Source organism: Nycticebus coucang, chromosome 15 (assembly GCF_027406575.1).
Source record: "Nycticebus coucang isolate mNycCou1 chromosome 15, mNycCou1.pri, whole genome shotgun sequence".
Taxonomy (NCBI): Eukaryota; Metazoa; Chordata; class Mammalia; order Primates; family Lorisidae; genus Nycticebus; species Nycticebus coucang.
The window spans coordinates 10,831,762-10,858,321 of record NC_069794.1 but is presented as its reverse complement, the minus strand read 5'-3'; the positions used below and the strand labels follow the sequence as shown (position 1 = coordinate 10,858,321).

General features: G+C 37.8%; 1 protein-coding gene across 4 annotated transcripts in view; it reads left to right on the top strand.

Annotated features, from left to right (window-relative positions):
* Nucleotides 1–26,560, top strand: part of ITGBL1 (integrin subunit beta like 1) — a 282,440-nt gene that overhangs the window by 162,476 nt on the left and 93,404 nt on the right. For all 4 annotated transcript variants that reach the window (XM_053563368.1, XM_053563370.1, XM_053563371.1 and 1 more), the window contains 2 exons: nucleotides 1,351–1,491; nucleotides 14,001–14,147. In XM_053563368.1, coding sequence (XP_053419343.1) covers nucleotides 1,351–1,491; nucleotides 14,001–14,147 — 288 coding nt within the window. The remainder of the gene's footprint in view (nucleotides 1–1,350; nucleotides 1,492–14,000; nucleotides 14,148–26,560) is intronic.

Here is a 26,560-nt window from a genome sequence, read left to right as displayed (position 1 = left end):
ATAAAGGATCCTAGGCTGGAAGTTGTTTTGTTCTAGGAGATTGAAGGTTGATGACCATCTTCTTCTGGCTTGAAAGTTTTTGGCTGAGAGATCTGCAGTCATTCTGATACTTTTCCCTTTATAGGTGATGCTTTTGTTATGTCTGGCTGCTTGCAGAATTTTCTCCTTTGTCTTGACCTTTGCAAATTTAGTCACAATGTGTCCAGGAGATGCTTTATTTGGATTGAGTCTTGCTGGGGTTCTGAAATTATCTGCTATCTGAAGTTCTGTATCTCTTGCAATGCTTGGGAAATTCTCCTCCAAAATCTTTTGGAGTAGAGCGTCTGTACCTTTAGGACCACCCTCTTCTCCTTTGGGAATTCCTATAAGAAAAATGCTTGATCTTTTGGTGTGATCCCACAACTCTCTCAGGGAATGAGATCTCTGGATGAACTCTCTCAGGATCAGTTTTTGTTCTCTATTTGTCTACCTCTTTGAGTGTTTTGAAATGTTCAAAAGCCGTGTATTCAATTTCAGAGATCCTTTCTTTGGCCTGGTCAACTCTATTACTGAGGGATTCTACTGAATTTTGGAGCTCCTCAACTAACTTTTCGTTTCCTTGAGCTCTGTTATCTCTTTTCTCATTACGTCCATATCTTTGGTGACTTGGGCTTTGAATTCATAATTTCTTTAGACAACTTTAGAACTACTCTTTGGAATTCAATTTCTATCTTTTGTTCCATTCTATTTCTCTTATTTGCAATCCATATTCTGAATTTGATTTCTGACATTGCTGCCATTTGTCTATGCGTGGCATCTTCAGTTGTATCTCCTTTGTCATTTCTTGGGGGTGGGGGGTTGATCTATTCTGATTATTCATGTTGCCAGAGTTCTTCTGTTGGGTCCACACCATGTTTATTTCCCACCATTTGGTCCGTCTTTCCCCAAATTCTTACAAAATTTATGTCCTAGTTTACAAAATGTTAGTGCACGTTATTTTAGTGTTTGCTATTTTTCTTTTGTTAGCTTTCTTTTTTGTCAAATAGATTGTAAGCTTCTTGAAGGGAAGTATTATATCTTAAATAAATTGATTCAATATTATCTTCAAGAGAAACTATCACATGCTAATGACACATCCCACGATCTCACATAATTATAGAAATAGATAATAATATTTTTATTTATTAAGGAACTTCTACTGTCAACATTGGTATATTTCCTTTTTAGAATATTTTTATCTAAAGAAATATGTTTTCCAAATATAAGGTAAACACTAAGAAAAAATGCATAAATAAATACATAAATATATGAGATACTTTATTTTATGGTTTTTCTTGACTGTGTCCTCATGAAATTTTTATTTCCATCTAGGGACTTGTATATGTGGTGAATGTTCTTGCCATGATGTTGATCCAACTGGGGACTGGGGAGACATTCACGGGGACACCTGTGAATGTGACGAAAGGGACTGTAGAGATGTCTATGACCGATATTCTGATGATTTCTGTTCAGGTAAGTAAGGATCATCCCAATTTCTATTTTTAAATAAAAAATAATTCATTTCCCCATTTCCGAGATTCACTCTGATTCTCATGGGTACTATATGGGAAACTAAATGTGCATCTCAAATGCATTCCAAAGCATTTGCAGTGTTTCTGCTGGGAACCTAGAAAACTTCCAGAGAGTTCATAGATTTGGCAGATGAGATAGTACCCACCCTTTTAAAATTAGCCTAATTGTCACCCAGGAGAACCATTAGCCCCAGATATCTACTCAGCTCAAACTGCAAACCCTGCAAACCTGACAACTGTAAATAGGACTGTTGCGATGAGGATAGCCATATTAATATTTTACCAAGCTTAGGGACATGCAGTTCTGAGGGATATTTTTATGCACTAATTCTGTGATAGGATTTACAGTAAAGTTATATTGCCATGCAATCTAGAATTGGATCACATTTAGTGGATTTAAGAATTTTATGCCATAAATATTTATGGAGCAGACACTATCTTTTTGGGTCTGGGTGTCTGAGTTGTGGGTTCCACCACATGATCTTTGACTTTATAGAGCTCACAATCTAAATGCAGAGAAAAAAATGCATCTGGCCAGAGTATCTAATGGTGCAAAGAAAAAGAAAGCAGTCAGAGATTTATCTAATAGATAAATTTGACACCAAAAAGGTGTCATTTCCTAGAAATTGAAGTATGGATTTTCAATTCAGATAAATTGGACAATCCAGAAGGTAGAAACATATGCGTTTATGTCTCCTTAAACTTCTCTGCTTGATGGGCGCCTGTAGACTGAAAACTCTTCTGGTCGCTCCCAGAAGTTTGCCAGCTAAGGGAGATAAAAGAGCTGCCCTATTTCATTATGACTGTGTGACTTCAAAGGCTTCTCCAGGCTGGCAGAGGGAAGCCTGCTGCTAAACTCCCCAGTGCAGAAGGGTTTCCCTCCTCTGATAATCTCTAATGCTCAGGAGGATTTCCCAAACATTTCAGGAACACCACTCTCCTAAGGCAATGATTCCATTATTCATTATATATGTCAGTGTTCTTCATCATTATCATTCTCAACACACTGGTAATAAAACAGCTAACAGATCCCGAGTGGCTTCTGTGTGCCAGGCAGACATTGAGAGTGTTGGGGGATGGGCCCGTTTGACATCTCAGTTAGAGAGTGGTGGCTTTTCACAGGGGTGGGATGTTGGCTCATGTGTTTCAGGATGTACTGGGTCACAATGTATGTGGGGTTTTGCCCTAAAATGTAGGCTTGCAGGAAGAGAAAGATAAGAGCATCCCAGGCAGAAGGAATGGAGGAGTAGGGTCTGTGCATGGGATCAGAATCAGTTTGAAATTACCAGAAGGTGCCAGGAAGGACAGACATGGTGAAGCTAGTGAGAAATAAGAACTGGAGGCTGGGGGACTTTGTACCTTGCCACAGACACAGGCTTCATTTCAAAAGCAATGGGTGGGGAGCTGGTGATGGTTTTAAACAGGAGAGTGCTGTAGTTGCCAGACTTTCAGTCTGGATGTCTGGGAAAATGTTGGTGCCATTACTAAAATGGGAAATATAGAAGAAAGTTGTCAAATTTGTTTCTAGACATCAAGCACCAAGGACCAAAGGCAAGCCAATGGTGAATATGTGATTCTGAGAGTCAGGGCTAAGCAAGAGAACTGAGGGTGGGAGCATGGAGCTGGTAGTTAAAACTGCCCTAGGGTTCAGGGTGTGCCGTTTCAGAATGTCCTCTTCAGACTGTGAGATAAACATGGATTGACACAATTTAGAAAAGGGAAATAAAGGATATATATAAAACAGGCTATGTGTAAAAGTTGTGCACTTGCGACATGCTGGGGCGATGCCTTTTTCACCTCCACGGATATATTCCTCCTCATTAAATCCAAGATGCCAGTCTTGATTCTGATTTTCAGGTTATTTGGTGTTGAAAAATTCAAAATTACTGTATTATTATGAAAATTCAGGGTCCTTTAAGCCAGTCCACCTCACTTTGAGGGAGTGGGGCTGTGAGAGAAAGAGAGGTAATGACACTTGAGTTGACCCTTCAGCCCTTTCATGAGCCCCCAGTTCCTGCTGTGTGTCCTTGAGGCTCAGTGGCCCCTCTGTAGATTGAGCAGGTGAAATGTCATTAAGGAGGTCTCTCTGGAGTAATTCCACTCCACCCATTTCCCCCTCTCTCTTATGTCCTATTTTCCTCTTCCTGACGTTTTCCCTTCCTCCCTGTCCTGTGAGTCTCCATGCTGTGTACATAGATGGGTGGGGTGACAAGAAGTGAGGATTGGGCAGTCAGCCTGGGTTTGAGTAATACCATGTCAGTCTGTACTTGTGAATTTATGATTCCATGGTTGAAGTGCATCAAATGTGGCCAGTGATCTATAGCTTGGCTTCCACCCTTATGATGAGGAATTTAGGCAAGAGCATCACATTCACAGAGCCTCGATTCTCTCACACCTTGTTCTGTTCTATTTTTCACACTAACTCAGGGAGGGAGGCACTATTCTCTACATTTTTAACAGAAATTAAAAGATTCAGAGAAATTAAGTAACTTGACAAAGTTCACACTGCCATTCAGTGTCATCTGAAAACACATATAGCCTCAGTACTCATGTAATTTACTTTTAGGTGATACAAATAACATTCTTTGAATTTACTTTATTTTGGTGAGGAAGAACTGTCCTCTGAATGCTCAACTATCTTATAAAACTAAGCTTCTTTGAACATCATTATAAGATGAGGCAGACATCTATCTACATCATTTCCTCATTCTTAATAGATGTGTAGAATTCTATCTCCTGTGCTGTATTGTGTGTTGAGAGTTATTAGTCTTCACAGTTTTTCCCAATATCAGTCTAACTTGCACCATAAGAAGGGTGCCATGCAGTTGATTTTTGAGAATTTTAGTGCCTTTGTGTTGTAAGACAGAAGCACCAGCTGCATCAATACGATCCAGTCCTTCCAGCACTGCTAGATGCTCCGATGGAATCGTTTTATTTTTAGCTCCCATTCTCACTATGCTGGGACTAGGGGTCTTGTTTAAGTTCAAGGGAAGTCTCTGGCTGAATTAGTTGAAGTTGGCTCTTTTAATTGTCATTCTCATTTTGTTTGTTCATTCCCAACCCATCCACTCACCTAGTCAATATGCACTCAAGTCTAAATATTTTATGCCTGTTACATCATGTGTCCCAGGGGTATCAATATGTTGAAGCACAGTCTCTGCCCTCTAATAAGTCACTTATTTATTATTTCATTGCAGTTTTTTGTTATTCTACACAGTGTGTGTGTTCCTTTGTACATACACATGCATGACTTATACACACACACACACATCCCTCAAAGACGATACTATTGGAAAAAAATTTGAATGTGATTGCAATAACCAGGGCCTGATTAGCCATCCTGCAGTACTGACTGTTCTGTTTGCTGTGCACAATTTACTTCCTGATCCTCAAATAACTCCTTTATTCCTTCTGGCTGCTTCCCGCTATGGTCTATTTCCCCAAATCCCGTAATTGGAAAAATATGCCAGAGTATGACCTTAAACTTTAACTTTTTGCTGCCTATGAGAATGATGAAAACATAAGGAGAATCTTGGCTTAGAGTTACCTTTTTTGGAAAATGAAATAATTAAACTATATACTATGTGGGGCAATCTGTCTTTGTGGGTTGCCAGTGCAATAAAGAATGAAACTGAAGGAAATGATTAAGCATATCCAGTTTACATCATCTTAAAAAGGAAGATCAATATATTGAATGGATTTTTTAAAATCACAATGACTAGTTACATCTAATTTATTCCCCAAAGCTTTTGTCTATTGATGGACTTCATATTACTTTGTAAACAGCTACTTGTAAACATTAGACTGAATGCATGGGCCTTTTTTGATCATTGATAAAGAAAGAAATATACTCTATAGGGCAGTGCCTGTGGCTCAAGGAGTAGGGCACTGGCCCCATATACTGGGGGTGGCAGGTTCGAGCCCGGCCCCGGCCAGAACTGCAAAAAAAAAAAAAAAAGAAATATACTCTATAACTAAAGAGTAGGAATGAGTGTCTGTAATAGACAACAGCTGCATTAGTTCTAGACTGATATTTTCTAGAATTTGGATAGCTTAACCCCAAAGAGCACAACCCCAAAGATGTCACAAAAAATGAGTTGTGGTGACAATACCCTTTTCTACCATAGCCTAGGAGCCTTTATAGCTCCTCCCTTCTCCACATGGTCCTGATGCTTCCATAGCTGCTCCTGCAAAACCTTCCTGTTCATGTGATGCAGAGCGGGTTGTGGTTGTTCTAGTAGATTATACAACACGGAGCAATGTAGTGTTCTTACACTGTATGTGCCTGTGTGTGTGTTAAAGAATATATATAGGTCTTTGGAGACCAGTTCTCTTATTTGAATTCTTCTGCTATTTGATATGGGGAATAAACAACAACATTCTGTATGTTCTCTACCCATCCATCTTCTGCCTACCCAGTTTAAAGGAATAATTGTTAGATGCAATGAAATGAACTCCTGCAGGTTTAGCATACACATAAATTTGACAAGCTAGCATGGAAACATTGCATTTGAGATCCAGGTGGTAAGTTTTTCCCTTTCCAGTTCTTCCATTTGATAGATAAAGTGAATGGATAGCTACAGATGTGCTGCTACCTTTCCAGGTGTCTAGATCAGGACATATGTCTGCTAATTTCTTCTCTTGTGGAATTTTTCTATTTGAAACCCATTACACTGCCATAAAGGGTTTTCATGCTAAAGAGATCTTATTTCTAAACTTCTCTTTATCAAAATCAAACATTGTAATCTTCTTGACTTTAGTTCTACCAAATGATGTGTTCTTTCCCTGTTTGGCCCAAACTTCTGTGCTGGAATTGAGAAGTTGTAACTCCAGAAGAAAACTCACAAGTTTTATTTTTTTATTTCCTATCTTCTCTGAAATGCTCAATATCTACTCCCGAATCTGGTATCAATACCTTGCATTTCAAAGTGATCTCCTAACTCTACTGATTAAATAACCTAAAATATTTTATAAGAAATGAGGAAATGAATAGTTTCACTTAAAGTGGGACCTCTGAGATTCTGGAATTTATTGTGACAGCAAGTGACTGAGTCGAGAGATGTAGGGTATCATTTTCATTACTCAGAAAGCAGAAGTTACGTTTATGTTTTAAACTTCTGTTGATTCATCTCTGATAAAGGTTTACATTAGGCAACAGCATTGTCAATACTATTTTTCATTATAGTAGAGGATAATTATAGCATATTATCTTTAGTCATTGCTTTTACATTTGCTTCTGCTATGATCTTCACTGGGATATTGATTTAGGAAATCCTACTTTCTCCAAACTTTACTTTCTCCAAACTTTAAATCCTACTTTCTCCAAACAGTAAAGCCTTCAAAAACACCCTATGCCACTGTTTCGTCATTTTCACCGTCCACCATAATATTCACTGAAACTTCAGAAATTTCATTCATTATCAATGTCTGACTTAATTTCACTCATATTTGAAGACCCCTTCTTCCATCAGCTTGAACTTCATCAGTTGATACTAAATCTTGATGGCAAAGTATAGAAGACAGATAGGTGGATGTTTTAGGAAGAGAGTAGCCATCCTGAACTGAACAATACTCTCCCACTTTGATACCTTTGAATTTAGGGGTTAAGCATTTCACCCTGCAGCCAATCACAGCAAGGGCACTGCCTTATAGAGTCATCCCAGTTGACTGCAGGTGAGTTTTGATTACGTAAGGCCAGGGCTGAGCTACAAGGTCAAAGTGGAAAGCCAAGGAAGGCAGGGGTTATCACATGCATGGCAAAGTGAAGACACATTGTATATGTTCTTCCCAACTTTGCTCAGAGTTGATGATGCTTGGAGGTGAAGCCTGGATTTACAGGAATAATCCAGGAGAATGCTCATGAGGCTGCATTAAGTGCATAGGAAATAGCATCGTAAGATCCTAGAGGCTCTATTTTCCTCCTTGTGTTTATGCAGAGCACAAAAATAACAATGGAATGTACGAACAGGGCAGCAATAATAGCATTAAGCTAAGGAAAAAGTTCAGAGGGTTAAAAGCTGCCCAAACAAAATAATGATAATAAAAAACCCTGAGAAAAATGAATATGGGAGCATGAAGGTTGAAGATGGCCAGGGAGTTCTTCTTCTGGGTTTAGAGTATCTGTATTTTAAAAAAATTTTATTGGATTTCCTTTGATGTTAATTGGGTCAGATTCTAACTCTAAAAATCTCTTTTTAATAACATCTGACATTAGGATTTGTTTTATTCCATCACAACTTGTTTTTCTTTTAATGTTAACTTGTAAATGATTGTCAGATAGAAAATAGTGTCAAATTTACACATGTGTTTCACCTATACAACTTGAGAACTTTCTTCCCCTGGGCATTGCTCTCCCTACGCACCAGCATTTGCTCCCAAGGTTTCTGTCCCATCTTTCGCCCAGGGGTGGGAAGCTTCATGTGAAGCCTGCGTCACCACATGTGGATTCAGGTGGGTCGGAGCAGCAGGTGGCTTTCTCTTGAGGGAGTTCTTTGTATCCACACTTGGGGGATGTTTTGTTCTACCTTTTACAACTATTTTAAACTTTAAGTAAGAGAAGCTTTTTTCCTCCATCCATCTGTTTTTCAGCTCTATTGTTAAAGTGTCAACTAGTCTTTCACAAATGGCAGCCATGTTCTGTGCTTGGCAGACCTCACTGTCCCTGAGATGAAACCACTTGTCTTTACAGATTTCAAAGGCATTGACTCCGATAAAGCATCAGAATTGGTTGGAACGTAAATGTTAAAGCTTTGTGTATTAAAACCTGGTATTTATATATGCATTTACAATGTAGGTATGTTTGTTCTAATTTACATGAAAGTTGGGAAGACGGATAGGAACTTCTTAGGCTGGGACAGCTAGATAGCAATAGCCAAGGAATCCAACAATCTCTGAAATGCAGTTGTTAATAAGCATAAACTATTATAAGGAAAATGTTCATATTGGAAGGCCTAAATGATCACATTAACAATCACATATTTATTAATAATTACAATTTTTTACCTTTGAAATGATGAGTGCTGAGGCAGAAGATTAATGATGACAGCAATTTGTGGGTTTTTTTTTTTTTCAGTTTGTTGAATGATTCTCTTACATAGCAGGTTCTCAATAAATGATCATTGGATTGAATTTAGTGTTAAATGAGAAATTTGGATTCAGTGATCCCTAATATCTCATCACACTTTGACCTATTATTTTGTGATTATCTCCGTAAAGGACCAGGTTGGGCCAGGCATGGTGGCTTATGCCTGTAATCCTTGTACTTTGGGAGGCTGAAGTAGGAGGTCTACTTTAGCCCACGAGTTGGAGGCTAGCCTGGGCAATATGACAAGATCTTATCTCTCAAAAAAATAAAAGACAAATCCAAATTAGCCTGACATTGGCCTGTACTTGTAGTATCAGCTGCTTGGGAGGCTGAGGCAAGAGGATTGCTGAAACCCAGGAGTTTGAGGCTGCAATGAGCTATGATAATGCCTTTGTACTCCAGACTGGATGACAAAGTGAGACCCTGTCTCCCTGACTTAAACAAACAAAGATCCCAGGTAGTGAAAAGTTTCTGCAAATATGTATTGTCCAAATTATTCAAACTCAGCAGATGGATCCACAAACCTCAGGGCCCAGACTTCACTGAAGGTCAGTTTCCATATTGCCTGTTATACTTTCATATCTGCCTACAAAGACAAAATAGCATGAGTTTTCCTGCATTAGTATTGTGCCTTATAAAATTTTTAAAGGTGTAATTCTACTTCTGTTAAAATTCTTCATGTGTTTGTGCAGTAATTATAGAAATATGCTTTGTTCTGCATCTGTAATGATGAGCATATTCAAGTTTATTAGGAATTAAGAAAAGCTCAGTTGAAATTATTCTTTCCTTTTCTTGGCTAAGTATATGGGCTCAAATGAATAAAAACAAGAGTATCTCATTTTTACATAGCATTTTAAAATGAATAATATACTTCCCAATAATTACAGATAGAAAATGTATTATTGTTATGTTTAAAAATGAAACAAACTGAAAGAGGTTGTCATTTAATCAGCCCCACTTTGTTGATAGCATAACCAGGATTGGAAACTACTCTTATATTAATGAGAGGCTATTTTTGCCTTCGCATGCCAACTGTTCGTCATGGTTCTTCACAATATCTGTATTCATGTGTCAAGGAAGGTAATGTCTTTCCTGATCCCTTTTGTATATACTATATTGGTCTTCAATAATTGTAAACTCCATGTAGATTACTAGTTATAGGCTAAGGGTTTCTAGGTTGAGCAGGTGGAACATTCTAAAAAGTGAGTGAAAATAAAGTGTGGATACTCCAGAATATAAGATCCTGCTTCAATGAAATATCCCAAAAGGAAATTGAGAAAATAATCTTATTTGCAATAGTGTCAAAAATAAAATACTTAGGGATGAAATTAACCAAGGAGGTAAAAATCTCTACATTGAAAATTATAAAACATCGATGAAAAGGGTTGAAGACACAGAAATGTGGGAAGATACCTCACATTCATGAATTAGAAAAAAATCAAATCTGTCAAAATGTCCATGCCATGCAGAGTAATTTACAGATCCATTGCCATCCTTGTCTGAAATCCCATGGTGTGAAGGCAATTGATTTTAAACAAAGGTGCCAAAATGACACATTGGGGAAAAGACAGCCTCTTCAAGAAATGGTGCTGGGGTAATTGGATATCTATATACAGAATGGGGAGACTAAACCTCAATTGCTTATCATACACAAAAAACAACTAAAAATTGATTAAAAAATTAAATATAAAACCAAAATCTATGAAACTATGAGAAAAAATAGGGAAAATTGTTTATGACATGGTGCTGGGCAAGGATTTTTAAAAATAAGACTTCTTCAACCCAAGCCAGGGTTAAGACCCTATCTCTACTAAAAATAGAAAAAGTTATCCGGCCATTGTGGTGGGTGCCTGTAGTTCCAGCTATTTGGGAGGCTGAAGCAGAAGGATCACCTAAGCTCAGAAGTTTGATGAGGCTGACACCATGACACTCTAGCCTAGGGAACTGAGAGAGAAACTGTTTCAAAAAAAAAAATAAACAAAACACAACAAAATAAAATAATAAAATAGACTTCAAAAGCATAACAACAAAAATAAATATTTTTTTTCAGTTTTTCAACAAACTGAAAAACTTTTGTACAACAAAGGAAATAATTAGCAGAGTGAAAAGTCAGCCTGTAGAATATTTGCAAACTATATATCTGACAAGCAGTTAATGGCAAGAATATATAGGAATCTTAACTCAAAGCAAAATAAATAACCCAATGAAAAACGGGTAAAAGACATTAATAGACATTTATCAAAATAAAACATTCAAATGGTGAACAAGTACATGAAGAAATGCCCAGTGTTGCTGTTCATCAGAAAAATGTAAATCAAAACCACAATGAGGTACTGCCTCATTCCAGTTAGAATAGCTATAATGAAAAAAAGGCAAAAAAAAAAAAAAAAAAAGAAAAAAAGGCAAAAACAAGTGTTTGCAAGGAGATGGATTAAAGGAAACCCTATACACTGTTGGTGGGGTTGTAAATTGGTATAGCCACTGTGGAAACTCTATGATGGTTCCTCAAATAATTAAAAATAGAACTATGGGGTGGCACCTGTGCTTCAAAGAGTAGGGTGCCCGCCCCATATACCAGATGTGATGGGTTCAAACCAGGCCCCAGCCAAAAACTACAAAAAAAAAAAAAAATTAGAACTACTTTATGATCCAGCAATTACACATATAGCAATTTGGCATATACCCAAAAGAAATGAAATCAGTATGTCAAAGGTATATCTGGATGCCTGTGTTTATTGCAGCACTATTTATAGTAGCTAAGATGTGAAATCAACCTAAGTGTCTAACAACAGACAAATGGATAAAGAAAATGGGGCCATATGAACATGGCATACCATTCAGCCACAGAGAAGAAGTGCTGTCATTTTCGACAACCTGGGGGGCATGGAGGACAGCATGTTAAGAAGCCAGATACATGAAGGCAGATACTGCATGATCTCACGCATAGGTGGACTCTGAGAAAAAAAGGAATTGACATCAGAGAAGCTGCGGTTAAGAGAGTATGGAAGGGAGGGTGAAAAGGAGGATACAGAAAGGTGGGTCCATACATGGAGTAATTCAGGTACATGTGGTTAACAGTAAGATATGACATATTATAAAATAGCTGCAAGAGAGCTTTTGAATGTCTTCCCCACAAAAAAAGATAAATGCATGAGGCTAGATCACCTAAACTGTCACGCTAAATCTCCTAAACTGACCATTCTACAACCTATTTATGTATTGAAAAAAATCATGTCACACTTCATAAATATGTACAATGTGTCAATTAAAAAAAAAGTTGTATGGAATTTTTTACAGATGTAAAAATATCCCAAAATTCATATGGAACTGCAAATGACCATTAATAGCTAAAGCAATTTTGTAAAAAGCAAAGTTGAAATCATCTCAATTTCTGATTTTGAATTATGACACAAAACTATAGTAATCCAAACAGTATGGTGCATAAAAACAGACGTGTAGAGACTAAAGGAACTGAATACTTAACACAGAAATAAACCCCCGTAGTTACAGGTAATTGATTTCAGGCACAGATTATAAGAACACATATGGGGAAAAGTCAGTCTCTTCAACAAATAGTGTTGAGATAACTGGACGTCACATGAGGAAGAATAAAATTAGACTCCTACTATATACATAAATCAAATCAAAATGGACTAAAGATTTAAATGGAAAACCTGACATTTTAAAATCACTACAAGGAAACAGGAGAAAAATCTTCACATAATTGATGTTGGCAATGTCTTGGATACGACACTAGAAGCACAGGCAACAAAAGCAAAAATAGGTAAGTGGGAACTAAAAAGTTTCTGCAACAGCAAAGAAAATAATCAACAAAACGAAAAGGCAACTTGTGAAATGTGATAAAATATTTGCAAACCATATATTTGACAATTTCTAAAGAGCAAAAAATCAAATAACTGGATTAAAAATGGGTAAAGTACCTGCATAGGCAATTTTCCAAAGAAGATATTCAAATGGCCACTACATATATTAAAAAGTACTCAGCATCATTAATCATCAGTGAAATGCAAATCGAAACCACAATGAAAATATCACTGCGTGCCACCTGTTAGGATGGCTGTTCTTAAAAAGTCCAAAGGTAAGTGTTGGTGAGGATGTGGAGGAAAGAGAATGCCTATACTTGGTTGGTGAGGGTATAAGTTGGTATAACCATTATGGAAAACATTTTGGGGTTTCCTAAAATAATTGAATATAGAACTGTCGTATGATATAGCAATTTGGGAGTATGTATCCAAAGGAAGTAAAGTCACCATCTCAAAGAGATATCTGCACTCCCACGCTCAGTGAAGCCTTATTTATTCTAATAAATATATAGCAACAACCTAAGTCTCTGTTGAAGGATGAATATGGATAAAGAAAATGTGGTAAATATACATGATGGAATATTACTCGAGCTTAAAAATGAAGGAAAATCCTTCATTTTCCACAACATCTATGAACCAGGAGGACATTGTGTGAAATTAGCCAGACATAGACAAACACTGCATAAGCTCACTAAAAACTGGAATCTGAGAAAGGCAGCCTCATAGAAACAGAGAGAAGGGTGAACACCAGGGACAGAGCTGGAGAGGAGGTGGGGAGATTTGGTCAGAGCATGAGACAAAAAAGTGCTGGGATCTTAATGTACAGCCTGGTGGCTGTAGTTAACGTATTGCATACTTGAAATTTATGGGAATTCTTAGGTATTCTCACCACACACAGACACACAGGTAACAACAAGGTAATGAATACATTAATAACTTGGTTGTGATAATCATTTCACAATGTATAATAAGACACAATGTATATGTGTATTAAAGCATGATTATGTACAACTTAAATACATATGTATGATTTTTACTTGTCAGTTATACCTCAGGAAAGCTGGGAAAAGACCTTTTTCAAATTCTAGATTTCATCGTTTTTTGTCACTTCATGGTTCCTAATTTTTGTGTGGTGTGAGATCTCCATAAATAAAGATCAGTTGAATGGTTCATTTAAAAAATCCTGCTCTCAGAATAAATAGTTTCTTCTTCCTATGACTCTCCTTCATGGGAATTCATTACCAAATCCATCAAATACCCAGTAGACCAATAAAATCACATGTATCTGAATTTTGATAGATCCGAGTTTAGCCCTATTAAACTGCTTATCTTTGGTTGCTGCATTTCTTTACCCCTCATGATGAACTAATATCGATCAGTTATTTAAGAATTTGAGAAAAATGTGTCTTTGCCTGTGTGTTTTAAATTTCCTCAATTAAGATCCTGAATCATCTGTGACATTCACCCTTAGGATGGAAACTAATTCTAAGTTCATTATCTGTGTGTATGTTTTCATTTGTTTTTACTCCTGTCGTTGTGAAGGTCATGGACAGTGTAACTGTGGAAGATGTGACTGCAGAGAAGGCTGGTATGGGAAGAAGTGTGAACACCCACGGTCCTGCCCGCTGCCGGCCGAGGACAGCCTCAAGAAGTGTCAGGGAGGCTCTGATCTGCCTTGCTCGGGACGGGGTAAGTGAGGCCTCTCTCAGGGTGATTCATGGCCCCCTAATTCTATAAGTCAAGTGAATTCAGGTCACGTATCTTATTTAAAAAATAGCTGAGATCCCTGAAGGAGGGATGATTTGTCTTTTCAAAACTAATAATAAATCCAGTTTCCATGAGTGAAAGTACATGGAGAAATCTCTTTCTCTCTCTCTTACACTCTCACACACGCACTTACCCACACACACAGTCACTCACTCTCAGTCTGGCTTTGGGGTATGTTCAATTTCACTTCATGTTTGATTCACTATTACATTTTTAAAACGAAATGTTTGCTTAAATCTTTCTAAATGAGACTAATTGTCCACTGACATTTTTTAAGCCGAGTAATATTATTTTGAGGAGATGGTTAGCTTTTGAAAAAGGGTCAAATAAACAGACAGCTACGAATAAGCTTTTGCTGTTTTTAGAGGGCTTGTAGCCTCAGGTGTGTTCTTTGTGCGAGATCAGTACAAATTGGAGGAGAAGGAAGACCTCATCTCGAAGTACACTGGTTCCTTTCTTTTTGGTTTATCAAAATAGGAAATACAATTTCCTCTCTCAACACGAGAACAGCAAAGTTAATAGGAAATATGCTTTCAGAGGAACCGGTAATTGAAGTTATTATGAATTTTGTCCAAGAAAAGGAAAAAGACTTTCTTTTCTCGAATGTTAGATCAGAAATTTAATTTTCTGCTGAGTTTTTATTTTTAGATGTACTTTTTAATTGAGATATAATTAATATACCATAAAATTCCCACACAACTCAGTATTTCTAATATAATCACAGAATTATGCAACCATCACCATTATCTAATTCTAGAGAATTTTCGTCCCCACAGTAGCTCCCGTACCCTGTGAGAGTCACTCCCCATTCTCTTGTCCCCCAACCTCTAGAAAATGTCCATCTACTTTCCATCCCTATGGATTTGTCTATTGTGGCTATCCCATATAAAGGAAAACATAAAATATGTGTTCTCTTTGCATCTGGATTTTTTCACTTAGCACGTTTGCAAGTTTGATCAAGGTTGTGGCATCCGTCATCATTTATTCCCTGTAATGGCTGAATAGTGTCCGTCGTGTGGCTACACTATAGGTGTTAACCATTCATCAGTTGATGGACATTTGGACATGGGTGGTTTCTGCTCTTTGCTTGTTATGAATGAGGCTGCTATGAATATCCATGTGCAAATTTTTGTGTGAACATGGTTTTAATTGGGGGGGGTGTATATCCTACAAGTGGAATTTCTGGGTCTGTTGAATCTATATCTAACTTTCTGAGGTACCACATAAAAAGTCTTTAAAATGGCTTTACTGTTTTACATTCCCACCAAAAATGTGTGAGCGTTCCAGTTTCTCCACATCCTTGCCATTGCTTTGATTACTTCAAGATTATTTGCACCATAGACATTTTCTCATATCCAATATTTTCCCCTAATGATTATGAATAGGAGAGTAGGATGTAGGTAGAAGAAATTTCTTTTTAATTTCAAAAATATTTCTGACCAGCCTTATATTTTACCAATACCATGAGATAAGAACCACTGTTCTACCTGTGTTAATAATATTGTCATAATAGTGATGGGGAAGCTGAGCATGCTTTTAAACTAATAAAGATTAAAATTAGCATCTCTCAGATTGCAATTGTTTACTCAGAATTATAATATACAGTCAAAAATGAATTATTTTACACTATTATTTTATATTTACAAAAAGCTTTAGCTATTATGGCCAGCCATGTTAAAAAAAAAAAAAGAAAAGAACATAGGGGGACTCTTTTTATTCAAAATTTGGGTATCTTTTCGAAGATCTATTGTAATACTGGGAACAATTTCACTCCAAATTGAAAACCTTGGGAGGCAAAGAAAATAACTTTATCTCAAAAATAGTTGTTTTATCTTTTGAGAAAACTGTTCCAGTTATATTTACCTAGAAAAGTTTAGGTACGGTGATTTTTGTTGCTATTTCAAAGTGATAAAGTGGGGACAGGTATGGTATGTTAAAATGTTAACTAAGTTTAGGAATGTTCATTTTGTAAAATTATTAGAACCTCAAATGGTTATGTCACTAGTAGAAGTAAATAGAACAGAAATTAATAGGGATGTGTTCTTCTTTTCAAAACAAAACAAAACAATTGGACAAATTTACACAGTTTTACAAATGTTTTTATATTTTGAGGTTAAAAAATGACATTATACAATGGAAAATTACCATTTTATAAGCATATGAAATATCTCTCAAATATAGAGAACCAGCAATTATATATTTGAACCATTGATTTTCTTATTTGTCTCTAATATTTTTAATATATAGAATAAGTACAAGAAAATTATTGTGGCCTTATATGTGTATATAGATTACTTATGTATAGACACATATATAAACTCCAACTAGATTTGTTCTTCCAACACATATTAGTTCCTCGTCTTTCTTAAGATTTGCTGACTTATTTAGCTATCACTTTTAAGTAAGAGTATATGTACAGTTTGATTAAGAAGTTATTGGATACAAAAAAATATTAATTAAAAAAATTACAGTTCATGTAAGCCTCTAGAAGTACTTTAGAAATAAATAATAAGATTCACTAGTCTCCTGACAGAGAAATGAAGGTGTTGATGAATGAAATGATTTCCCAGGGAACCATGACAAAATAAATTTCTGAGAATGAAAACCATTACTATGGCCAGCTTAGTGCTTGGGCCAGTGGTCAAAGACTCTTTTTTTCCTCCTGATGTTACATCTGCAAACTCATTGGCATCAGATGTTTCAAAGCAAATGGCCAACATGAACACTTTTAAAGGATTAGTTTTGCAACTTATGAATGAAAACTGCAGCTGTGGTTACAAGAGTGCAGAAGGCAGTTACAAGGCCCATCAGTTCTCAAGCCTGATGGTCGCAGCACCTCATCAGCTGAAATAAACTTCAAAAAAAAAAAAAAATTCTCCTGGTAGAATGTACTGAAGCTCTGCAGAGGCCCAGTGAATGCATTCTTCTAAATTAAAACTTAAATTAGATTACTTGCTTCTGCTGGTGATGACCAAGTGTGATCATTATGTTTTGAAGGTAGGGGACTACCTTATACCAGTGGTTCTCAACCTTCCTAATGCCACGATGTATTTTCATTGTTACAAAGAGGTCGTGGTCCACAGGTTGAGAACCGCTACCTTAGACGATCTTCTAAATTCTTTGTTTTTCTTATAACTACTTGTTTTCCTATTCCTTATTGCCTATAGATATCTTTTCACTTAATTAGACGTATCATAGACACATCATAGAAATTATTCATTTTAATTTCGGCTCTCGGGAGTAGGGGTGGGAACCACTTTCTCCCTTCTTACGTCAGTACTCTGCTCAACAACTATCATGGCTTGTGAGGGGTTCCCTGTGAGTTTTAAACACTTCCTGACATGAAAATACATCCCTCCTCTTATTGACGTTCTCATGAGCATGAGTCTGACTTTGGTTCAAAAATGAGCAAAAGTGTCTTGTGTTGCTTGTGAGCAGACGCCTTAAGAGGCAGAGAAAGATTTGCCATCCTTTCTTTCTGGCTTGAGGATTTGCAGTACTGGAGATGGACACAGATCCATTTGCCTGGGTTTCTGGATGAGGATGGTTAGCAGAAACCTCAGCGAACACAACAAGAGCTTACGACATGAGTAAGAAAGAAACTTTTGTTTTTTCTAATGAGTGGGAGTTGGGAGTTGTTTGTACTACAGCACAACTCTTCACTGGTACTCTTCCACATACAAAATTTAGGGAATAAAGTTAACACAATGCAAATAAACTAACAAACACAACAGAAGTCACCTTAAAACTTGAAGAGATAAGCATGTTAACAGCTGAGGTTCATAATTGTATGTATATGTTATTATTATCAGTACCCAAAGCAAAATAAATATAAACGTGCATTGACAGAGGATGCCAAAAATGTATACACAGTTTAAGAAAGGAAAAAACTGTATTAAATTTGTAGTATTCAATATATGCTAATAACAAAAGATGAATGCAAGTCACATTTAAGCACCTCTTGTAATTGCAGAAGTCAAATGTGACTTCAGTATGACAGTTTTAATGTATACATATTTTGGCACCCTGTGTGTTGTACAAATGACATATTTATGACATTTTGTCAATAGTTCATATACTCTCATCCAACCAACAGGTAAAATGCTAAGAATATTGAATGCATTTTTTTAAAACTCCCTAAAAACACAATGAGGCAGGAAAAGGTATTATTCTTTTTACAGAAAAAGACATAGGAAATTTGAAATTTGCCATCTTAAGTAGTAAGTCCTGGAGGTCCAGTTTATAATAATCATAAAAAAAAACTTTTAATACAGGCCCTCTGACTCCATCTCTGCTGTTGTAGATAATTTACAGGTTATTTTAACATACCAATTTCCTTAACAATATATAATAAAATATGTTTGCGTGTTACAAATATAATACTGCCAACACTGAAAGGATGGCATAGTAATCCATTATATGGTTGTAGCAAAATAATTTAACTCATCCCTTTTCATTAGTATCTATATTCAAGTTCTAAATGCCATAATTTATATTCTTACAGCAGAATTTGTGGATAAATCCTTAGTATTAATTCTTGGCTATGGAATCCCAATTTTTATTCATAGATTTAAATGAATAAAAATAGGTTAAATCTTTTCAATAAAAACATGCCTAAACAATTTGTAATCTCTAGAAAAATTGTCTGGCACACCACCTTATCAGGAGTGGAAGAGAGGCTCTCTTCACCCACCAATAGTGACAGTTAGGTAATCTGTTAGCCTTTATTGATGTGCTTTGCTCTTAGTGTTACGAACTTCTGCCATTTATCAGACTCCTTTCATTGATTTTTATAATCATCACAATGTATGATTTATCTGCAGGCATTATCATTCAGAAGCTTGTGTTTGCAGTATTTGCCTCCTTTTGATCATGATTTGTCCTTGTGGCTAAGTCATCTTTTTGTTTGGTGCTGCAATCCCACGTGCTTTGGTTGTCTGTCCTCTGGACCTTTGGGATTCTTTCATCAGACTTCTTCTAAGAGCTAGTGCACAAGTTCTGCCTTAGACACATAACCATACACTCCCATAAGGGAAGGCGTGAACTGGAGGGAGAATGACAAATTGAGGTTAATTATTTAATATTGTAGCTTCTAGAAAAGAGAAGCCATGTCCTCATTTTTACCAATTAGTATACATTAATTAATGAATTAAGCAAATTATTTGAATTCCCTTACCCAGGAAGATACTTTCAAAGAGTAATAGCATGCTGAATTCCCACCATCTGGAGGTTTTTCAATTGAAATCATAATTTCTTCCTCTCTCTCATTGACGAAACATATCTTTACCTTTTCCCATTTTATTTGTTAGATTACTTTTCATGCATGCTTTTTTTTTTTTAAACATTCATTCATTATTGTACTCTATGTGATTTTGGACAACAGAATCATTGCTTGTCTTATTCATGTTTACAGAGATGTGATTAATTTGGAACAAAGAGAAAGTTAAAAACTGGAAGTCTTCCAAACATTTTCAATTTAGCACCATACCACATATAGTGATTCTGATTATATTTTAAAAATCTTCTGTGGCCTAATTAGCTATCTAATGGTCAGTTAACTGCTGCAGACAAAGGCACAAAATGTTCAGGTAACAAGAAAAGCCCAGTATGTGTTCTGTCAGTAGTAACTCGAGAAAGCAAGTGAGATTCAGATTTACTCCGTTGTGAGTGTCCTGATAGGTTGACCCACCCTGTCTGCCAGTGCTGGAAGGCCCTGGAATAGTCATGCACTAAATTGTGGTATTTCAAACCCAGTATATAAACCATAGCCAAAAATGATAAAGAAATGACACTGCAAAGTTAACTTCCATACGCTTCCTCATCCAGAACAGTCTTGCTTGTAGTGTGCACGAAATAAAGAGAAATTGAAATGAATTTGTGAATCATGTCAGAAGCAAAAATCTGGACCTTGTCATGTTATAAACATTAAATGATGAGGAATCAGCCCGTGGACCATCAGGGAGGCTCTCGTGTGTTTTGAGTAGGCTTTGAACTGATGGCGCTCACTGACGTGGGTTTCACATGCTCCATTGCCAAGCACAGGAGTCTTTTTATTATTTACTTTCTTTGTACTCACAAAAGTTTAATAGAACGTTTTAAACTTCATATGCATTCTACCGCAAATTACCCCAAAAATGTAATTGTTATTTATTATGACTTTATTAAAGATAATACCGAGACAAAAATATCAAGGGAGAACCAAGTGGGGTGCTTCCCATATCCTTTCTCTACGTCCTCACATTGCACTTGGACTTCTATGTGTTGAGACCTTGCATATTCACAAAGAGGTGGCCACAGGGGAAGGTGGTCAGAATTGGCGGTCTACTTGAAGGTCTTCATTAAATCCATTATTAAATCTCTCAGCTGTGTGATGCAAGAGAATTTACCAGCTAAAGACATAATATGCACACATTGAAGTGTGTTGCTGAATAGAATGGAAAGGAGCCATGTTAAACAGAAGAGAAGGTCTCACATGGGGCCTCCCCTTTCCAGTGGGTATTTATTTATTTTTCTTATAGCCCCTCTTTCGCTTTATCTTCCCTTTCTTCTTGCTATTTTTATGTCCAACAGAACAGAGAGAAAAAAAAATTCAGAAGCTTAATTTAATAATCTTTATATTTTAAAAAGATAATAGTAAATCAGCAGTAAATAATAAACATGATTTTTGAATTATCTGAGTTTTTCTAATCCATAATCTAGAAAACCGTGTCACTACCAAGTAAGAGAGAGTGGTTTCTCATGCTCCCATGAACAGTCCTTATCTATGGTAACAAAACATTTTGCACCAAAGATAGGAATCAATTCAAATAAATAGACTTTTTGTTACATTTTGTATCATTTTTATGTGGTAATTGAAGACCAGTGAAATTTTTTGCCTAAGGAAACTTCCTAGTAAAGACTTCAACAGACATTTTCAAAATCTGTTTGAAATGAAAGTAGAATATTGGACATGAATTCAATTTCAATTTCTTCAAGCAGGTTTAAAATGAAATGTGTGACAACTATGACAATTTTGTTACTAAAATTATTTATTTCTATTACAACACTAAAATCATAGTGGAGATTGTAGTGTAATGCTTGGCAATTATTTACCTGATTTTATTCAGTATATTCAGGCAAAACACATGCTTTTAGTGGGAAACAATTTGGTCTGGTTGTCATTCATAATTTTCATGGAATCATATCCTTGACAGATGTTTGTGTTAGAGGAAAGTCAGTGAGTCAGAGTGGTGCCACTTTGTCCAGCTTTTAGAGTCATATACATCAAAACCCTACAATTTTCCTCTTATATATACAAGACATAGTTAAAAATTACTAGGGCCCATTGCAAAATGAATGTGGTTACTTAGTATGTACTCATGCTATGGCATATAGACAACAATGGTATCATATTTTCATAAATTATCTTGCTTATCATATTCAATTAATCTAATGTTTATTGATCACTCTATCATGTATGTTTGTTCTAAGCCAGGGGTGAGGAGACTTGGGCTAGAAGGCTTGCATTCTGTTTTTGTAAATAAGGTTCCATTAGAACACAGCCATGCTCTGTTTACATACACCTGCTTTGTTGCTGTAATGGAAAAGTTGAGCAGTTTTCATGGAGAGTATATGGCTCACAAAAGCCTGAAATATTTACTATCTAGCCCCTTGCAGAAAAAGGCCACTAACTCTGGTGCTAAGCATTTGTGGTAGTGTGACACATGTGTTGGGAGAAGGGATTTGATGCCTTAAGATCAGAGGAGAGAGATATTATTTGCTGTATTTAGGTACAAATATGGTTTCGTGAAATGAGCAAAGCAGGAACTGAGGAAGTGAGGGGCTTTAGACAGATGATGATTTACAAAGAAGGACATTGCAGATAGAGAGAACAGCAGGGCCAGAAACTGAGTTCAGAAGGGAATAACTTGTGTAAAGAACAGGGAGTCAACTCAATTTTGATGAGGTATAAAGACGAAGAAAGTGATGAGAGGTGGCCTGCGGGCAAATATGCTGTCCCTTCTCCCCCTTCCCCAGGTTGTGATTGGTTTGAGAAAGAAAAGAGAAACTTCTTTGCGGTGATTTCTTTCTAATAATTGTCTGAGGAGGTTAACTGTTAGAAGGGCACGCGTTGCAAGCACAGATTGTAGTTACACTACAACGATGGCATGGAAACCCCAGGTTAGCGACCAAGTTTAAGGTATCTAGATTTACCAAGATAAGGTTTCCATGAACAAGAAAAAGGCTTCAGCGTCCTCTCCTGCAGTGCCTCTCAGCACCTCCTATCACATTCACTTACCTCCTGACAGAAGGGGAGAAAAGAGATGGAAATCCAGATTGTTTTATTTGAAGTCGTTCATGTCAGCACAGTGTTAAAATGAGTCTTTAGAAGCCACATTAGTACTGTGAGGATCATGTTACGTGGATATTGTAGTGAGGTGAGCTTGTGGGTTATTGGGGTGGAGACGAGCAGACCCTGACATCCTCTGGCTTCCGGCATAGCCAGCATGTGACCTAGCAAGTAAGTCACAGAGTAAGTAAAATGGCAGCAAAACCCATCTCGGTGACTTTGAACTTAGCTCCGTAAGTCTACCTTCCCTTCCCTTCATTTTTCCCTGTAGTAAGTGACCTTGACTCTGTGTTCTGACTTTTTAGACTCCTATATTTTATCCATCATCTCGTGGACACTATACCTGCCATTTCTGACTCAGCGTCACAGCAGACGTTGTGACATTGTGTCTGGTTTCATGTAGCTACCTGGACAGACTGAGATCTGACGACTCCTCCCCACCACGTGTCTGTTTTGGTGTGGAGTAGCACATTCTTCAGTCGTGGCATCCTTTCATTTGGAATATAATCATTGAGATCGATGAGATTTTAGGTCTCCACAAATATTTATTTCTCCCGTGATGCCTGTTATTTGGATAAAGGAGCAAGGGTGGGATTCTTTGGCTTCCCATTTAAATTTCTAAATAATTTTGGCCTCTTTGCTGCTCAGAATATTCGTGCCATGTGGATGCTGGTAAATAATACCAAACGGCCTGTGGCAGCACAGCTGTAAGCCATTTAGTGTTTGGACAGTCCTTGGGATGAAACAGCAAGTATTCCGAGGTTGTGTAGAGAGTCCTGTATGGGGATGTTTACTCCTTGGCCAGAATTCCTTCCCAAAGCCCTGCATTGCACAATTGTTAACCAAAGCAGGATTAACGGAATGTAGTTTAAGAAAGTATCCAGTATACAGTGCCTGGAAAGTTCTCTCACACTGCTTCCTCTAATTGGCTGGATGTCTGGGCATGGTTAATCTACCACTGAATTATAGTGGCAACAGTGAGACAGAAGCCTAGACCTCGCCCGCTTGAGTGTAGTCTATTATTATAAAAGAGGCAGTAGCAGAGCCCACGTGGCACAAGTCATGCTTGATGCTAGATACATCCTTCTGGATAATTCCACTGTATAAAAGGAGAAATCCAGAGGGATTATAGTCTTCAGGTAAGGCTTTTTAGCAAATGAGATTTTGAATGTGTTAGGAGGCCTGGAGTCTTGGGACTGCCTGACGGTGTGAAGCAGTCAGCATGATCTGACACTGTCCCACCCTGTGCACAAGTGTCACTTCACTGGTGTGGTCCCTGGAGATGCCATTGACAGGTGTTGTTTCTGCAGAGAGACTCACACATGCTGCCAGTCTGTGCCTTCCCTCGGCGTCTACAGCCGTGATGAGTCAGCCCATTGCTGACGGTGAGCACAGGCACCTCTCAGGGTGCAGGATTGAAAGAGACGCTGCTGGTCAGCCTGACATCCTCAGGGAGCAGGTGTTCTCACACCACTTACTGTTGGCGTGACTCTGGAGAGTTTTGCGTTTTTTAAAAAAACTTTTTGGACCCTCAATTTCGTTATCTGTAAAAATGGAGTTATCATTACTGCTGTTTCCTCTCAAATGTTGCCGTTAGTAAATATACAATTAAAATAGTGTATGTGGAATTTTTTTGTTAACTTTGATGTAATTGTAAGAGATTACAAGGATTTAAGTAGATGACACACAAATGACCTCAAGGACACAGAATTTAACAGAGAAAACAGATTTAACAGATCACTATTCATTTATTCATTCATCCAGACCATACATGTTTTTGGATCCCGCTATGGGCCTAGAACTATTCTAGGTGCTGATAATAGAATAGTAAACAAAGCAATCAGTGGCGAGGCTGGAGCTTCTAGTGGGTTTTGGAAGAGAAGTTAAACCAGGAAGCAAGTAATTTTGGCGGTGCTGTGAAAAGGAAATGAGGACAGCGTGACAGCGTGACCACAGTGGACTTTGGGGGCTGCTCAGGTTACGGTGATCAGGGCACTTCTCGGAAGAGGTGGTATTTAGCCAGATTTGAGCACCGAAAATGAACCAAATGAGAACTCAGGGAAGATGACCAGAGGGAACAGGGGAAAGTGGTCTATGCGAATTTTGTACTCAAGCTTTGTCCTTAAAGAATTTATCCAGGAGATGAGGACACACAGAGTTTGTGGAAGTATTTTCTAAATACCTTTGCCAAGTTCCCACCTGATTTAATTTGTCTGCAGTTTGGCCTGGGCAACGAGGCCTTGCAAAGCCCCCTGGGTAATCCGCTGTTGCAGTCACACGGGCATCGCCGCTCTGCAGGGTTGTGGAAGGCGCAGAGTCCTGCACAGTGGGGGGCACATGCTGCCTTTGCCCTGCTTCCCACCGCGCAAACGGGGCTTTAGGGAGTGTTTCAAAGTTGAACAGAACTTAGGGTTTCACAGGGTCTTTGCCCACTGCTTTGTTGAAAAGATGGGCAAGAAGTGAGGCAGGGAGCCAGGGGTGCAGAGGGAAGAAAGAGAGAGGGAGAGGGAAGGGGAGGGAGGGAGGAGCTTTTGAACAGTGCGCAGGTTTAGCCACCCTCTCACTCTGGCAGCGTGCAGGATGACGATGTCCTGTTCTGTGTAGAAGATTCAGAAGAAATACATTCTGAAATTCCTCCATAGGTAATTTGAAGAAGAATGCGATGGAATGTATTTAGCCATTTTTTTTTGAATAACCATGATAATATTTTATAATAATAAAATACTACTTAGTTCTGTTATAAGTATACAAATTAATTGCCCCCCCCCACACACACACACGCGATCATCTTTCTTCTATACATATTATCTTAGGTTCTGAGGAAGGGAATTTCCAGGATTATGTTTTTCTTATTAATGAAACTAAGATTTGGAGGATGGCTCTGAGTAAGTGCATTTTGAGCACATTTTCCATTATGTGATTAAAGAATTGCTTGTATTATCTCTTTGGGATATTTTCACTGTGCAGACTTCCCATTTGATTGGCTGCTTAGCCAATTGCTTGTCAGCTTCATAACCATGATTTTGTTTGGGTTTTCACAGATAGGAAGGGACACTTCTGAGAAGTGATATAATGCTCGGGGAGCAATTAGCCAATTTGAGAATAGTAGTAAAACCTCTGCACTTTGTCCAAAGGCTGCGCGGGCCAGGGGTAGGAAACACCCCCCAGAAACTTACACTTGTCCTCAGATGCCCTCCCAGACACCATTCCTATGCAGCGTGTCTTTCTGGTTTTGAAGAGTCTGTTCCTTCTGAGCTACAGTTGTGATCCTCAGCTGAAATACCTCTGACCTCCTCCCTCTTCAGATTTCTACAGCTGCTGAAACAAATGACCACAAACTGTGTGGTCTGAAAAACAGTTCTGGAGATGAGAAATCTGAAATCAAGGTGTCATAAGGGCTAACACCTGCTGAAGGGTCTGGGGGAGAATCCTCCCTCCCTTGCCTCTTCCGAATTCTGGAGGCTTCTGGCATTCCTTGGCTCGTGGAGTGATCATTTCAGTCTCAGCCACTGTCTCTGCATGGCTGTCTTCTCTGCCCCTGCCAGGGTCTAAATCTTTTTCTCCTTTATTCTATAAAGATACTAGTCATTGGATTTAGGGCCCACCCTAAATTTGGGATGATATCTCCAAGTCCTTAACTAATTACATGGGAAAGAACCTATTTCCAAATCAAGTGACATCCTGTGGTTCCAGGTAGACACAAATCCTGGGAGGACATTATTCAGCTCATGACAGCCCCTTAGTGGAAATCAAACCTTCCTCCAGCACAGGCATTTATCCAGAAAATGAATTTCTCCACTTTGTGCACTGAGTGATGATGCTTAACACTGTGGTCTGAATGTTTATGCCCACCCCATATGTATATTTTGAAAACTGGCCCCCAAGTTAATGATATTACAAAGTATAGGGTTTTGGGAAGGCCATTAGGTCACGAGGGTGGAGTCCTCACAGAGAGCTTGCTCAGGCCCCCCATGTGAGGACACAGGGAGCAGGTGTAATACTGTGA